The 14728-nt window shown below is 41.0% G+C and overlaps 12 protein-coding genes across 12 annotated transcripts; 6 read left to right on the top strand and 6 right to left on the bottom strand.

Moving 5' to 3' along the window:
- Positions 1 to 110: 110 nt before the first annotated feature.
- On the bottom strand, positions 111 to 1172 carry NEMIN01_1395 (minor histocompatibility antigen H13; the record flags this gene model as incomplete). Its single annotated transcript, XM_051477337.1, has 1 exon — positions 111 to 1172. One exon carries the CDS (start codon positions 1170 to 1172, stop codon positions 111 to 113), a length of 1062 nt encoding a protein of 353 aa, XP_051333297.1.
- Positions 1173 to 1435: 263 nt separating this feature from the next.
- NEMIN01_1396 (uncharacterized protein) lies at positions 1436 to 2365 on the bottom strand (the record flags this gene model as incomplete). The annotated part of the gene is made up of 1 exon (XM_051477338.1): positions 1436 to 2365. The coding sequence occupies one exon, from the start codon at positions 2363 to 2365 to the stop codon at positions 1436 to 1438; it is 930 nt and encodes a 309-aa protein (XP_051333298.1).
- A 162-nt stretch (positions 2366 to 2527) lies between these two features.
- NEMIN01_1397 (Ras-like protein gene family, member A) lies at positions 2528 to 3100 on the bottom strand (the record flags this gene model as incomplete). The annotated part of the gene is made up of 1 exon (XM_051477339.1): positions 2528 to 3100. One exon carries the CDS (start codon positions 3098 to 3100, stop codon positions 2528 to 2530), a length of 573 nt encoding a protein of 190 aa, XP_051333299.1.
- A 44-nt stretch (positions 3101 to 3144) lies between these two features.
- NEMIN01_1398 (uncharacterized protein) lies at positions 3145 to 4974 on the top strand (the record flags this gene model as incomplete). The annotated part of the gene is made up of 1 exon (XM_051477340.1): positions 3145 to 4974. The coding sequence occupies one exon, from the start codon at positions 3145 to 3147 to the stop codon at positions 4972 to 4974; it is 1830 nt and encodes a 609-aa protein (XP_051333300.1).
- Positions 4975 to 5604: 630 nt separating this feature from the next.
- Positions 5605 to 6663, top strand: NEMIN01_1399 (ribosome assembly protein RRB1; the record flags this gene model as incomplete). The annotated part of the gene is made up of 1 exon (XM_051477341.1): positions 5605 to 6663. One exon carries the CDS (start codon positions 5605 to 5607, stop codon positions 6661 to 6663), a length of 1059 nt encoding a protein of 352 aa, XP_051333301.1.
- Positions 6664 to 6900: 237 nt separating this feature from the next.
- Positions 6901 to 7371, top strand: NEMIN01_1400 (ubiquitin-conjugating enzyme E2 A; the record flags this gene model as incomplete). The annotated part of the gene is made up of 1 exon (XM_051477342.1): positions 6901 to 7371. The coding sequence occupies one exon, from the start codon at positions 6901 to 6903 to the stop codon at positions 7369 to 7371; it is 471 nt and encodes a 156-aa protein (XP_051333302.1).
- A 71-nt stretch (positions 7372 to 7442) lies between these two features.
- NEMIN01_1401 (uncharacterized protein) lies at positions 7443 to 7802 on the top strand (the record flags this gene model as incomplete). Its single annotated transcript, XM_051477343.1, has 1 exon — positions 7443 to 7802. One exon carries the CDS (start codon positions 7443 to 7445, stop codon positions 7800 to 7802), a length of 360 nt encoding a protein of 119 aa, XP_051333303.1.
- A 338-nt stretch (positions 7803 to 8140) lies between these two features.
- Positions 8141 to 9481, bottom strand: NEMIN01_1402 (ATP-dependent RNA helicase DDX18/HAS1; the record flags this gene model as incomplete). The annotated part of the gene is made up of 1 exon (XM_051477344.1): positions 8141 to 9481. The coding sequence occupies one exon, from the start codon at positions 9479 to 9481 to the stop codon at positions 8141 to 8143; it is 1341 nt and encodes a 446-aa protein (XP_051333304.1).
- A 286-nt stretch (positions 9482 to 9767) lies between these two features.
- Positions 9768 to 10730, top strand: NEMIN01_1403 (uncharacterized protein; the record flags this gene model as incomplete). Its single annotated transcript, XM_051477345.1, has 1 exon — positions 9768 to 10730. One exon carries the CDS (start codon positions 9768 to 9770, stop codon positions 10728 to 10730), a length of 963 nt encoding a protein of 320 aa, XP_051333305.1.
- A 269-nt stretch (positions 10731 to 10999) lies between these two features.
- On the bottom strand, positions 11000 to 12232 carry NEMIN01_1404 (uncharacterized protein; the record flags this gene model as incomplete). Its single annotated transcript, XM_051477346.1, has 1 exon — positions 11000 to 12232. The coding sequence occupies one exon, from the start codon at positions 12230 to 12232 to the stop codon at positions 11000 to 11002; it is 1233 nt and encodes a 410-aa protein (XP_051333306.1).
- Positions 12233 to 12655: 423 nt separating this feature from the next.
- NEMIN01_1405 (uncharacterized protein) lies at positions 12656 to 13408 on the top strand (the record flags this gene model as incomplete). Its single annotated transcript, XM_051477347.1, has 1 exon — positions 12656 to 13408. One exon carries the CDS (start codon positions 12656 to 12658, stop codon positions 13406 to 13408), a length of 753 nt encoding a protein of 250 aa, XP_051333307.1.
- A 93-nt stretch (positions 13409 to 13501) lies between these two features.
- On the bottom strand, positions 13502 to 14629 carry NEMIN01_1406 (uncharacterized protein; the record flags this gene model as incomplete). Its single annotated transcript, XM_051477348.1, has 1 exon — positions 13502 to 14629. The coding sequence occupies one exon, from the start codon at positions 14627 to 14629 to the stop codon at positions 13502 to 13504; it is 1128 nt and encodes a 375-aa protein (XP_051333308.1).
- Between the last annotated feature and the right edge of the window lie 99 nt (positions 14630 to 14728).

Here is a 14728-nt window from a genome sequence, read left to right on the forward strand (position 1 = left end):
GAGGACATTCTGTGGCTTTCCAAATACAACTGAAAAATTGCAAGATCAATTATCTGCGAGATATATTACCAAAACAGGCAAAAAATGCACTAGACCTATAAGATATGATTTTATTCTGACTTGTAATCAATGAATTGCTTTGTTTTCTTGTGGAACAGCGCGCCTGCCATGCTCCCTGCAACAATCAGCGGGCATATGTAAAGAAGAGCTGGCTGTCCGGCCTTGAACATTATCACAACCGCAAAGGTAATGATGAGCGCCAAAACATACCCCACAAAGCCTCCAAAAAACACAAAAGGAGAGCTGTTTTTGTGGGCAAATTCTCTTGCAAGGGCAAGGAACAGGCCGGGAATGACAATGTCTCCCAGGCCGATCATGCTTCCTCCCTTTTTCGCAAACGGATACACTATCTTAATGGGAATGTCCAGGCCCTTTGCCACTCCCAGCATCACAGGCGTGCAGAACACCCAGAATATGTCGTATACAAAGAGAAGCCCAAGGAGCACAAGCACGGTCTTTGTCGAGTCTGGCCTGATCTCTTGTATTCCCATAATGGAGAAAGCGCATGCGAGAATGTTTGACGACATGATGCTTTTTGTTTTGAAGTACCACAGATTAACTGCCAGAGAGAGCACAAACAGACAGCCGTACGGGAGATACTTGAGCTCTTCAAACTGAGAGTTTATGGCCTCTTTTACTTCGCTGTATGCTTCGATAATGTCTGATTTCAGAGAAGCCATGTCAAAGACCGATGAAGTGGCTGCATTTTCTGGCTTGGAAGAGTCTTCTGTCTTTTTGGACTCTTTTTCTTCTTTTTTTGCGGCTTTTCCGTCCTTCTCTGCCTTTGGCTTACTCTCGAGATCTTTCTTTTTCTTGTCCGCCTCTGTTTTTGCAGGGCCTGTGAAGTGCTCATGCACCATTTTAAATATCTTGTACAGAGAAACCGTTCCTGTCATTGAAAAGATTGCTCTGAACAGCGTGTTTATCATGTTTTTGGGGAGATATCTCAGAGCACAGAAAAGACTGACAAGTATAACAGATCCCAAAACAGGAAACATTTTTGCGTCGTCCATTGACATGCTTTCTTTCTTTACTGTGCTGTACTGGGGCACACGAGTTCCGAACCACACAAGGGTAGAGGAGACTGAAATAAGAAACAATCCACTTAACATAAAAAATTAAAAATACAAAGCATTAATTATATTAATAATATCCACAGAAACAAACATTAAAAATATCAAAAAGAATAACACAAACAGCCTCACTGATTAGTAACTAGTGGCTGCTCAGCACAGAGATGAACTGCTCTGCAATCTACCGCTTTCTTCTCTGCACTTTTAAAAATCAGAAAATGAGGAGGTCAGTGCACTTTTAGTAACTGTCATTGCTAGACAGAATATAGCCCGAGAATGTAAAATGAGATTTATTGTTGGATTTACTTCTTCTTTATAACTATCCTGTTTAGGCCATTGCTGAGTATTTTTTCATCTTTTAGAACCTTCTTCAGATGGAGGGCGTTCTTCCTGTTCAGCCTGCTGATCAGCCTGATGATTGGCTTTGTGTTATTTTGCTTCAAATCATCGATGATGTTGCAGAGTTCTGGCACATCTTTTGTCTGGCTGTACTGCTTTATCTTGTTCTGGTAGTATGTGTTCTTCTGGAACTGTTTCATGCTTTCGAGCAGACACGGCGACTGAATGGCTTCTGTGTTGTACCGGTGGATGGCTTTGTTGCTTCTGTTAAGAATGCTTGGTGATATCTCCTTCTGCATGTCTTGGATATTGTGGATCTGCGCCTGCACAAGCTCCCTGTGGTCTCTGTCGGGGGTGTCTATCTCTTTGAGCTTATTAAGTACCTTTCTCCGATCGGGCAGGTAGGAGAATGCTAGATTGTACAGCACTTCTCCCTGAATGTCTATTTTTTCGTTTTTAATTTTCTCCAAAACAGTTGCCATTTCTTTTCCTTTCGTGCTATCTGCCTCTGCTTTGTTTTCTGCAATGGCTAGAGCCACATTTGCCGCATAGTTGACAAGCACAGGGCCTTTTATCTCTTTTAATTTTCCAATTTCCTTGATCGCGTCGAGATGTCTGTCGAGTTTGTAGTATATCTGCGATCTAAGAGAAATCCATGCACTCCCCTTCTTCTTTCCTGCTGTCTTCAGCGCGCACTTGTACTTTCCTATCCTGTAAAAACAGTACGCTTTCTCAAAAGTGTTGTTGTAGCAGTACTTCAGGGCCTCTTTAAATCTGTCCATTTTCATAAGGGCTACTGTTTTTTGCTCTCTTGTTGCCTCCAAGTGCTCCACTATTTCGTCGTACTTCATCTCTTTTATTAGGACGGAAATCTCACTCTTCTTTACGTCCATACTAAAAAGAATAAAAATGAGCAAAATATGAAGACAGATTCTCTGGTTTTTTCAAATAAAATTTAAACTGCTCCCAGCATATAAACGTATACCTACGAAGCTCTTCAACTAGCCTGCACTAAAATAAGCAAATAGTTGCCCTTTATTATAATATCGCCTTCTTCACGAGGTCTTGCATGACGGCCCTTTTTCTTTCTTCTTTTTCGACCTGTTGAGAAGTATGTCCATTGCCGAGTCAAAAACAGCGTCTACATTTTCTCCTGTTGCAGCAGAGCATTCTATGTAGTACCTCGCAGACACGCTCTTCGTCAGCTGCAGCGCCTTCTGCTCAGAAATCAGCTCTTCGCTCGATGTCTTCCTCAGATCTGCCTTGAGCCCGACAAGAATTCTCGGAGTGTCCTTGCAAAAATGGTCTACCTCTTCCTTCCATCTTCCCTCTATGTTTTTGAAGGACTCTGGCTTATCCAGCGAGAAGCATATGAGAATGAGATTGGTGTCAATGTAGCACAATTTCCTTATACGGTCAAAGTCATCCTGTCCTGCTGTGTCCCACAGGTCAAGGGAGTATGTTTTTCCTGTGACCCTGTCCAAGTACGGAACTGTCTTGTTTTCAAAGACTGTGACGGTGTGCGCCTTCTCAAACCTGTTCTCTGTGTATTTAATGAGCAGACACGTCTTTCCACACCCTCCATCTCCTACTACTATTATCTTTTTTGATATTCCTCTCTCTTCCATGCAATTTTATTCTGAGTATCAAATACTTTCATTTATTTTAAAATATGCCACTACGAAACTTTGAGAAGGAGCTTGGAAAAAGACAGCTTATTCAAAAATACGATTTAGACATCCTGAAAAAAAGCACCATTGGAATTGACGGAGCGTGGTTTGTACGAAAATACTCGCCAACTGTGAAAAACAAGAACGTGCTTTTTGACGGGTTCAACAAAGAGATACTCTCGTACGTCCGTGCGCTGGTTGAGAGCATGGAGCAGATCGAGTGCAAGATAGTGTGGATCTGGAACGGAATGTCCCCGAAGCTGGAAGTCCGCAAGGGGCCAGAAGAGAAGAGAAAAGAGGCCATTCAGCTCGGGTGGAAGCACCACTTGGAAAAAAACACAGAGGCAGAGCAAAAAGCGTGGAGCATGGCATTTGGATACGAAGAAGTAAAAAAAGCCATCAACGCACTCTTATCTCAGCATAAGGTGGAAATAATCAATGCTCCGTACTTGGCAGCAGGACAGGGCGCATACATGGCGAAAAAGTCGTACATCAGAATGTTCTTTGGAGCAACCGACTACTTCCTCTTCAGCGGAGGAGAGAAGCTCATCCTTGACTTTGACTTTGGCGCAAACAGCAGCAAGAAAAAAGTTGCTAAAATTTGGTGTGCATTCTACTCTGCCATCTGCAACGACTTTGCGATATCTCCAGCACACAAGGCCCGAGAGATCTTTCTGCTTCTTGGATGCGAGTACTGCCCCACCGTGCCAGAGTTTAGCATGGTGTTTGACCTGAACATTCTGATTGCGAAGTACAAGAATGCGGGGGGAGTGCTAAACACGCTGAGAAAACAGAAAGAGCTCGGTGCAGCAGAAGATAAGTACCTGAAACTCTACCAGGCTGCTAAGTGCACAGTGGACTTTCATCCTGTGCTGAGCGAGAACAGCGAGCTCGTGCATCTGTCCAGTGCAGTGCCCGCTCCGTACGATATAGGTGTTATTTTTGGAAAAAGAATACCTGACAATCTGTACGCTCTTTTCTCAAAGGGCTGCATCACTTTGGACTACATTTCAGGTTTGGCCATGGGCACTGTTTCGACAATATGCGTGCCCAGTGTGTTTGAGTCGATCGAAGATGTGGTTTCAGACATATACCACAATGCAGTGAGCATACACATCTCAGGGCTAAGCCAGGACGAGATAGTTTGCGTGCCTGAAAGCTCAATAGAGGCACAGAGGCTGGAGGAAGGCACAGCAAACTCTACAGATGAAACAGCACAGAATGTTTACAGCAGCAATGATCACAGCAATGATGAGAGCGCGCATAATGGCAATTTGCCATCAGATGAGCATGGTGGCTCCTGTACGGGCAGCTGTGGCACAGAGACGGAAGAGTGCAGATCTGAACATAACAGTGAAAATGTAGCTATCAGCGAGATAGTGGGCCATATCTTAGATAAGAGCAGCGATGTGCCCGTTGCGCTGCAGTGGCTGCTCGTTCTGTTCGACAAAACAGATAGCTATCTGCTGGACAAGATGTTCGTATTTACCCCAGTGAGGTCAGAGATCAGAGCAGACGAGGAAATAGATTGGGAGACATTTGAATATGCAGAGAGTTTCAAGTTTGCAATATCGACCATACAAAATAAGCTGAAAATAGACAACATTGACGAAGAGACAGAGCCTGTGGAGATAAACAGCATAAATGGATGGCGAATGGAGAAGATTCTTACGATAATCCGCAAGAAAAAAGGGCACTCGTTCACCTCCGAGGAGCGCGCTCTTATCTCAGAGAATCTTGAGTTCATAAAGGTGCTGTACAGCTTTTTCTGCAAGAACATAAAATCAACCCGGCACAGAAAAGAGTTAGAGATGCTAATGAATATTTGCTAAAGTGATGGTCTTCAGAAGAGACTGTTTGCATCTTCTATACGCTAAAATCAGTGGCAAAGCAAGGCACAGTGCTTCATATCTGATTTTTCTCGAGGTTTTTATTTTAATGCTGTCTACCGAAGTGTAAAGTAGACGAGTTTTTTAGACAGTTTGAATTTGTTAGCTGAATGGTTTTATCTAGCCAGTAGGTGGATAAGGAACAGCACAAGAATTGCTTGAATAGAATTAACTGTGCACTGTATTCACATACAAGCATCAGAAGAAGAACACTGCAGCAAGATTAATTTTATGCTATACAAGCAGAAAAACAAATAAAAATACATAATTCAAACATATAAAAGCAGAACTGCTGAGAATATTAGAGAGCCATCTAAATAGCGCAGTATATTCCTTACTCCATTTATTCTCGAAGTAGTCCCAGAATGGCAGCTAAATTATTTTAATGCGTGCGATGTTTCTTATTTGAGAGCGATTTCTTAGCAAGAGATTTTCAAGTTTGGAAAGAAAGTACAGATGAATTTAAAAACAGAGCATTGTATGATAGGACGGCGGTATAAGATAGCAGCTCTTGGGCTACAGAAATTTTATGAACAATTAGTTATTTTTATCTTACCAACGCGCAAAAGTTTTATGGCACGCAAAGAAAATAGAAGAAACAATAAAGAATTTGCAAGTAACGCAGAGAAGGAGTCTCAGGCAGACGCTGATTTATCGTCGGAAGAAGAATCGTCTGGAGAGAAGTACGAAGCCCTGAAAGAGCCAGAGGAAATGAATCTGCAGATGGAGAGCATTTACAAAATACGCGAAGAAATTCAGTTAGAGTGGCCGTCTTTGACTGTGTGCATGGGAGAAGAAGATGGAAAGATACTGATTGAGCAGACAGATGAGAAAAACTGCTCGCAGATTGTTGAGCTACAGGCTAGTCTAGGATCCAAAAGCAGCAATTCAGTTAGAAAATCAGCAGCAGTTCACACACCCTCGCAGGTCAACAGAATAAGAGCGTCAAACGGAAAAGTGTACGCAATCACTGATAGATCGCTGCATGTATACGACAGCCAGTTGAAGCCCATAATAAATAGAGAGATAAATGGAGGATACGGCCTCTCCACTTACAAAACTTCGCTTTTCTACGGAGATGGAAACGAAGTAGTCTTGCAAGCCAATATAGAAAATAGCTCTCTTGAAAAATTCAGTGTAGACGGCTCGTGCATCTATTCTGTGGCAGGAGTCTCAGAAAATGAAGTGTTTGCAGCCACACAGTCACTTGACCTCGTAGATTTCAGGTGCAAAGACTCTAAAAGATATCTTACTCTGCCAGTGGACATAAATTCAATCGCATACAATGGAGAGAATCTAATCCTCGCAGGAGACGACGAAGGAGCACTTCGCTTGATCGACATGCGAAATGAACAGATTTTGGAAGAGATTCGCTTCCACCAGTCTCCCATCAGCCATGTTCAGTTTAGCTCTAACGAGATCTTTGCGTCTGCTTCAAGCTGCGAAGTGGTCATCTGGGATATGGCATACGAAGAAACAGAAGAGTGGGAGTATCACAAGTACTTGAGTTTTGTGCACCAGGGGCAGTCCTACTACAAGGACTTTGAGTTTATAAGCGATGATGTCATCATTGCCACATCAAAGAATGGTCTGTGCATATTCAGCCCGCAGTTAGAAATACAAAGCGAATAAAGAATAATATTTCATTGAACAAATTATTCAGATAAATAAAATCAAATCAAACTCATAAGCGAAAAGTTTTCAAGCGGTTCTTCCTAATCTACCACTGAATACTACAGAAAGTTAAAGTGAAGTGCACTTCTAGTGAAAAATGGATGGTTTATTAGGGATAGAAGAGAAAGAGAAAAATTTTCACTTCTGGATTTTATTCCACTACTATATTATTTCAAAAAATGAAAGTATTTTTACATGTCAACACCCACCAAAAGAAAGATAATGAGAGATATGAAAAAGCTTCTGGAAGACCCGCTGGATAACATTCTAGCAGTGCCAAGCAAGGAAGACATAATGGACTGGAGAGCTATAATATTCGGGCCAGAAGACACCCCTTTTGAAGAGGGGGTTTTTGAGCTGAAAATACAATTTACAGAGTCGTACCCACAGCACCCACCAGAAGTGTCTTTTATAACGGAAATATTCCATCCAAATGTGTACCCAAACGGCGAGCTGTGCCTTGACATACTGAAGAACAGATGGAACTCGGCATACGGGATAGGACAAGTTCTTCTCTGCATACAGTCTCTGCTAAATGATCCAAACACGGACTCGCCTGCCAACTCAGAGGCATCAGAGCTGTACCTCAACAACAAGCTGAAATATAACAACAGAGTAAGAGACACTGTTGAGAAGTCGTGGATACAGAAGATAAGCACACAGTAGCTTCTGTTTGGGTCTTTGCGCTGCTACTTAAAAACTGAATAACAGACAAATAATTCTGAGAAAATTTAGCTATGGCATGGAAAAGCAGAAGAGTATACATAAAAGAGAAAAATGAAGAGAGCGAGATGCGGAGAAAAGAGGAGGAGAGGGAAAAAGCAATGAAAATGGCAAACATCGAGTACAAAAAAGAGGAAAGAGGAAAGACAAAGAAAGCGTCAATCTTAGAGAAACTGCACAAAGAGAACTTGCTGAAAAAAGAAGAAAGAGCCAGAGAAATAGAAAAAGCCAAAAAAGAAAGACAGGAGAAACAGCAGAAGAAAGAAGGATGGAGAAAGAAGCTCCAGCAGCGCACAAAAAAAGGACAAATACCGCTAGACCATAAAGTTAACTACATGTTTGAAAAGATAAAAAAAATGAAATCAAAGGAATAGCTGTTCTGTGTCTCGGCAGACACGCACTAGCAAAGATCTGTCTCTGAGATGTAGAAATAATTAAATTAACATACAAACCAACTTTAAAAGCCACTCTTCGTATTTGTTTGATTAATTGTTTGGATGATACGCTTTCTCTCTGTATAAGCTACGCATAAACTTTTGCCAAAAAGTCTACACTAAACAATATTTAGAGAGCAGCTCAAGAATAAGAAAACTAAAGAAGTAGAGATAAAAATAAAAAGTGTATCTTGTCAAAAGAGTGTACACTCTTTATTCTATATCAGCATATAACCACACAATCTGTAATATATCTAGTTGTTTATTTATCTGCCGTCCTATTTACTCCGAGCGCATATTGTTAAATCTATTTTTGGCATTGATGACAGGCCAAATGACCTTGCGATTTTGTTTAGCTCTATCTTTGAGGCGTCAAACACTCTTTTCAGCTTGTGTCCTGAGTATGCCTGCAGATATCCTCTCAGTGCTTCTTTAGCTCCCTTTTCCAGATAATAGTTGGAGCTGATTGTTTTTATGTAGTGCTCTGTTATGTCCTTTGGCATCTTGTATTCCAGCTCATCAACTTCTACGCCCAACTTCTCCAGATATTTAATAAACACTTTTTCATGCGGAAGAAGAAACAAAAGAGCCTCACCCTCTGCCCCCGCTCTGGCCGTTCTTCCCACTCGGTGTATATACTCCTTAGGGTCTGTGGGAGGGTCATACTGCACAATCCATCTTACTCCTGGAATGTCTAGACCCCTTGCTGCAACATCTGTGCTGAAAAGTATTTTGATCTTTCCCTCACAAAACTCGTCAAATACTCTGGCTCTTCTGTCCTGCTTCACTCCGCTGTGCAGCATTCCTGCATTAAATCCAAGGAGAGAGAAAAGCTCACCGTGGAACATAACAGATGCACAGGTCGAAAAGAACACTATTATTTTCCCGTCTGTTCGCTTCAGAAATGAAAAAAGAAGAGAGAATCTCATGTCCTCTGGGCACATCACAAAAGACTGCTTCAGCCCTTCTGCTGTTATTTTGTCATCTATCTTAACGTGTACTTTTTTGTACTTGTTGGATAGCCACGATCTGCACAGTACGTTATCAGTATTTGTTGCGCTGAACATCAGTGTCTGTCTTTTTTTCGGGAGATAGGAGAGAATATTCAGCATATCTTTTTCAAACCCAATGTCTAAAATTCGGTCTGATTCGTCTAAAACAGCCAGTTTTATCTTGTTCAGAAGAAGCCCTGTTCTCAAATGGTCTAGCAGTCTTCCAGGGGTGCTTACAACGATGGCACAGCCTTTCTCTATTTCTGCAAGTTCTTCGGATTTTTTATTTCCCCCTATGAGCAAAACTGTTTTAATTTCTGGATAATCAGCGAACAGCTTCTGCGATACGCGAGACGTCTGCAGGGCCAGCTCTCTTGTTGGCGATATGATCAGCACTTTGGGAGTTGCAACGTTTTTCTCTTTTCTGAGCATTTCAGCTGCTGGTATGAGAAATGCCAGTGTTTTCCCAGACCCCGTGTTTGCAATGCCCAGAAGATCGTGGCCCTCCAGTGCGTACGGAATGCTTTTCTCCTGTATCTCCGATAGTTTAGTTATTTCCATTGCGTTCAGTCTTTTTCTGATAGTTCTGGAGACGTACGGTGCATCTTTCTTTATACTTCCACCCATAAAAAGAATGGCAGAAAAATCAGCTCAAATAGCAGCAAAAGCGGGAGAAATAAAAATTGAAAAATTCCCATCCATCGAATGCAAAGACAGATAAGCTGTGCAGGTATGCAAATCAGCTGGTTTCTGCGTCTTTTCCTATCCACAGAGCATAAAATGTCTAGACATTCTGCTTTGCAAATGCATTTGTGATGTCCATGGATTTTCACTCTGCAAACTGAGTGTTTTGATTGGTGTGTTTTTATTTGTTTGTTTATTGTGGTATAAATGTCTAAGTCTCAGTATTTGCATGTACGAAGGACCCTTACCTGAAGAAATTAACGAAAGACGCCTTTTATTTGAAGAATTCCTTGAGGGGCACGTGCAGCCGCCAATTGAGGGACAGAAGAAGGAGGCAATAGAAAAAGTGTTCTTTTTCAACGACCAGCAGTTTAATGAAGTGTGCGAAGACCTGAAGGAGGAGATACTCCGAAGAAAAGAGAACGGCCAGCACGAGTTTGTGCCAAAGTATTCTCTGAAGAGAAACACCATTCGAGAACAAATTTCCTTGCTGGAGGAAGAAGAGCTCAAGTCTCTCGTGGAGGACACGTATTTAGTGCTGAAACACAAGAATGCCACAGGCCCCGAAGACGAGCTGGCGTGTCTGAATGTTCTTGTCCAAGGCCTGGAGGAGATCATAGGCAAAAACAGCGGAAACTACAAAGGCACCGCAAAAAACCTGGACTCTCCTTCTGCGGTTATAATTTCAATTGAAAAGCTGAAGCAAGAGCTGGAGGTAGAGACCGAGTCTGAAAAAAAGATCGAAATACTGCTGAATATTATTGACAAGCATGTCTCTGATCTAAGCATACTGGAGCTGCTGGACATGATCAGAAGCAACCTGAACACCATCAAGACGCAGAAACACCAGATGGAAAGCGAGCTTTACAGCCTGAAAAACGAAGTGAATGATCTATACCTAGAAAGAGACCTTGCAACAGAAACCACAGACTACGAAGACACGATGGAAACCATTGTTGAGAGAATCAGCGACCATTTCCAGGAGATAGAACACGAGGTAAAGACAAAAGGAATCGCAGGAGTCCAGAAGCACCTGGATCTCCTAAACGAAGAAAGAGCAAAGATACTGCAAATAACACAGAACAAAGCTCTGGAGGATGTTGGAGAGCTTGCTCAGATTAAAACAGAAAAAGATTTGCTGAGTAGAATAACTGCGTATTATACCGCCATACTCACTGAGCTATCCAGCTAGCTACAGCTCTAATAACGAATAAACACAGCACAGCCCAAAAAGGAAAGATGAAATAACGGAATAAATAGCCACTGAAAGACCAATGCACTCCTATGTGATAGCATGGCCTAGTCCATTAAAAAGTACTTTAGCAAGTACAGAATTTAATAAACTGTCTTCCAATTACTTCTCGAGCTATCCTCTTTTTAAGACGCTAGAATAGAGCAAAATTTGATTTATTGCATGCTGTACATTGTAGATGAAATGTTCTCTGCCGAGTGCAGTAACTTTCACTTACGGTGCCTTTCTGTTCTTTTGGATTTTGTATCCTGCAAAGATCTTCCTATCTTGTTCACAAACTTAAGGACTATTTCGCTTGTTGTAAGGGTTTTCTTAAGAATAGCTCTGAACACCTTTTTTGTCTTGGGAAGACATATGAAGATGCTCCTATCGCATAAAAGATCAGCTAGGTCATCCAGCTCTTCTGTTACATTAATCAGGCCTTCCAATGTGCTTTTAATCGATCCTTCGCTGTCTGATTTTTCCGGAGTGCCGCAATACCCCAGGGCTTCAAGCATTTCATTGATGCTTACAGCCTCGATTTCGTCATTTTTGTCTAGGTAGAAGTACGCTCTTTCATTCCTGTCCACATGCTTAAACTTTTTCAGAAGTTTTGTTTTTCTTGTGATGTTGCACGATGACTGGTGCACTTTTCCGCTAGATGAGCTTCCTCCCTGTGTGAATATGTTCGAACTGTTGCCAAATATAAACTCTGAATTAATTGCGCTAGAAAGAGCAGGCTGTTCTTCTTCTAAAGAATCATTTGGCTTAGAGGGCAGAATATCCTCTGTTTTTTCTTCTTTTTCAGCATCTTCCTTGGGAGTCTTAGAATTAAGTTTATTTTCTTGTTCAACTGCAGAAGAATTACCATTGCTTCTTTCTTCTATAGAAGGACTAGGATCATTTTGTCTGGGCTCAACACTTTCCTCTCTTTTCTCAGCAGAAAGATTTAAATCATTTTTATCCTCATCTTCAGCTGGATTTTCACTACCTTCTAGTTCATCATCCATATCAGCTTCACCACTTGGCTCATTTTCCTCTGAAACTATATCACGTTTTTTTAGTTTCCTAGTAACAGCTTCACCACTTGGCTCATTTACACCCAAGCTTCCATTGCCTACCTTTCCTCTAGTGACTTTATTACTTAGCTTTTTTGCTCTTTTTATAGCATTTTTCTTTAGTCTATTAATCTTTCTTCTCCGTATATCGGCCTTTGAGTACGGAAAAATTAAAGATCTGGTAATCCGCCCACTTTTTGACTCCGGCACCGTTTCAGGTTGCAATGCATGTGATGGGTTTCCTACTTCTTGGCTGCTGGATATACTGATTGGCGCTCCTGCAGATGAGCTCATAGAAGAGTCTTTGAACTCTACCGAAACTCCTTCTGTTGCTGAGGACTCGTTAAATTCACTTCCACTGGCTTTTACCATCTTCAATAGTAGCAGTAGTTTTAGTATGCGCATCGTAGGAGCCTTCTGTGCTTTTGATTTTATAATTTTACTTTTTTTGATTCGCAGATAGAACAGCCTAATCTCCCATTAAGGCGCAATTAAGAGAGATTTAGACCGCTATTTACAAGACACTACATGGTCTACAATCATCGGTAAATAGAAGACTGTGTCAAAACAAAAAAAACTGTCAAAAAGTAAACTTTTTATCTTTAGATAGCCAAAAGTATAAGTAGCCCAATAGATGCTCTAACCTATCTCTTCTATCACTTGCTAGCAATATAGAGAGCATATTTTCATCTATCTAAATAGCTGCAATCTCTGTGAGACATGCTGGAAAAGTGGAATGAATCTACATCCTGTCCAGACAATGGACATTCAATAGGCTGCATCTGGATGATTTTTTCTTTCTTTTTATTTCTTCTGCTTTTCTCTTTTATGCTCGAGAAAGACAGCAGAGATCACTGCGAGCCGACAGAGCCCAAAGAGAGCTCAAGCGGAGAAATGATCAGAGATGGAATAAGCCTCTCGCGTTCTCTAAAGAAAAGAAAGGAAGAGAATGTTTCGTACATAAAAGAAGCCACCAATGCTGCTGAGCTCAACTACAACAAATTAAAAAATAATGAAAACATTCCAACATTCTATTTGGATATTCCGTGCCCGCACTGCGGGAATAAAACAATAGGCCATGGACAGAAGCACCGGGTGGAAAGAAAGTGCACTGTGTGCATGCTGACCTTTCAGCTAAGCACCTGGCTAGCCCGTGTCATGCAGTCGAGCACTCCGCTAAAATATTTTATCGATAAATCCGTTAATGATCTAGTCATATTGCCAGATAGAGCTCTGGCAGCAGACACAACACCATCAAAAATAGATGGAAATGTGAACAGTCAGGCCAATATAAACAAGATCCTGAAAGAACAGAGGAGCCTAGAAGAGACAGTGAATGTTCTAAAACAAGACATAGAAGAAATATCCACAAATACACGATTTATGCAATCGCTATACAAAAAAATAGAGAATGAGCTGGCCAGTATCAAAAACACTAGCGCTCTTTTGAGCAAAACAAACACACATGAGCCCGCACAGAATAGAAAAAGCAGCCAAGAACAGCCGGCAGAGCAGGAAAAGGTGCGCTTCACGCATCCAATTTCTCCAGTGAAAAAACAGGGAGGCCCTAGACACATTTAAATAAATATTCAGTAGCAATGGCAGAAGAACTTGTAAAAATCTCAAGCAATAAAACGAAAATTAAAAAGTAGAATGGACTATAGTGCAACAAATTTAATGATTGTTCTCAGGTATTGACTTATATCCAGTGCAGAATTTCTGCTTTACATGGCTATTGTTATCAGTCAATAAATTATTCTCAGATTCTGAATCAAACATAGTGCTCAATCTTACATCATCAGCATCTTCATTCAATGCATCACAGGAGCTTTTCTTATAAATCGAACTTTCAGAGACAAACTGCATTGTGTCCAATTGGTCTGTGCCGTTCACTTCTTGCTTGCCTCTCAGTAAATCTACTACCTTGTTTTTTAAAGGTTTTACTATCTTTTTTGATTTTCGTTTGAAAAACCTGCCTCCTTTCTTTATGCGTTTTTTACAACTCTCACCAAGTTTCTCTGCATGTTCTCCTGTTTTTTCGAGTCCTTCCTCTACTTTTTCTCTGCAATTTTCATATACTTTTTTTGCTTTTTCTCTATATTTTTTCAGCCTTTTTGTTTCTTTTGCTTTAGAATCTGTAGCAGCCTTATTTCCATCTTCTTTGAAATTCTCGGCAGCTTCCTCTTTATTTTCTTCGAAATTTAGAACAGCTGTACTTGTATTTTCGTTAGATCTCAGCACTTTCTTGGCCTTTACTTTACAGCTTCTACCAAACTTATCCGCTGTTTCTTTAAAACTTTTACCAAACTTATCCGCTGCTTTTTTACAGCTTTCGCCAAACTTATCTGCAGCTTCTCTACAGCTTTCACCAAATTTATCCGCTGCTTCTTTGCAGACTCTACCAAATTCCTTCATGTTTTCTTTGAAATCTATGCCTGCTTCATCTGCATTTTCATTGGAGCTCTTAGGACCTTCATTTTTATCTTTGCTAGCTCTCATTCTTTTCATTGCCTTTTCTTCGAAATTCTGACCAAGCTGCTCTATTTTTCCGCTAGTTTTTTTTGCTTGTTCTGCTACTTTTAATTGTGCAATTGTTAAAAGTCCTTCTGCTTTTGTTTTAACAGCCCCAACAGCTTTCTTTGCTTGTCTTTTGACAGCTTCTCCTATTGAAGGGCTATTGTTTGATCTAGAATTCGCATTGCTGCTATCTCTACTAGTGCTAGGCTCGGCACAGTCTATAGCTTTCTCTCCACTTGCTGATACTTGATGCAATTGTAAAAGCATTTCGAAAAGCACTAGCATGCTCGCAGCACTGAAATTCGCACTATATTTTGTTCTTTGAATCTTCATATTGAAGCCACCTTCTGAGCTGTATTTAAGCTAGAGGTTTGTTTATTGATC

This window comes from Nematocida minor, assembly GCF_024244105.1.
Source record: "Nematocida minor strain JUm1510 chromosome Unknown 7794, whole genome shotgun sequence".
NCBI classification, from domain to species: Eukaryota; Fungi; Microsporidia; genus Nematocida; species Nematocida minor.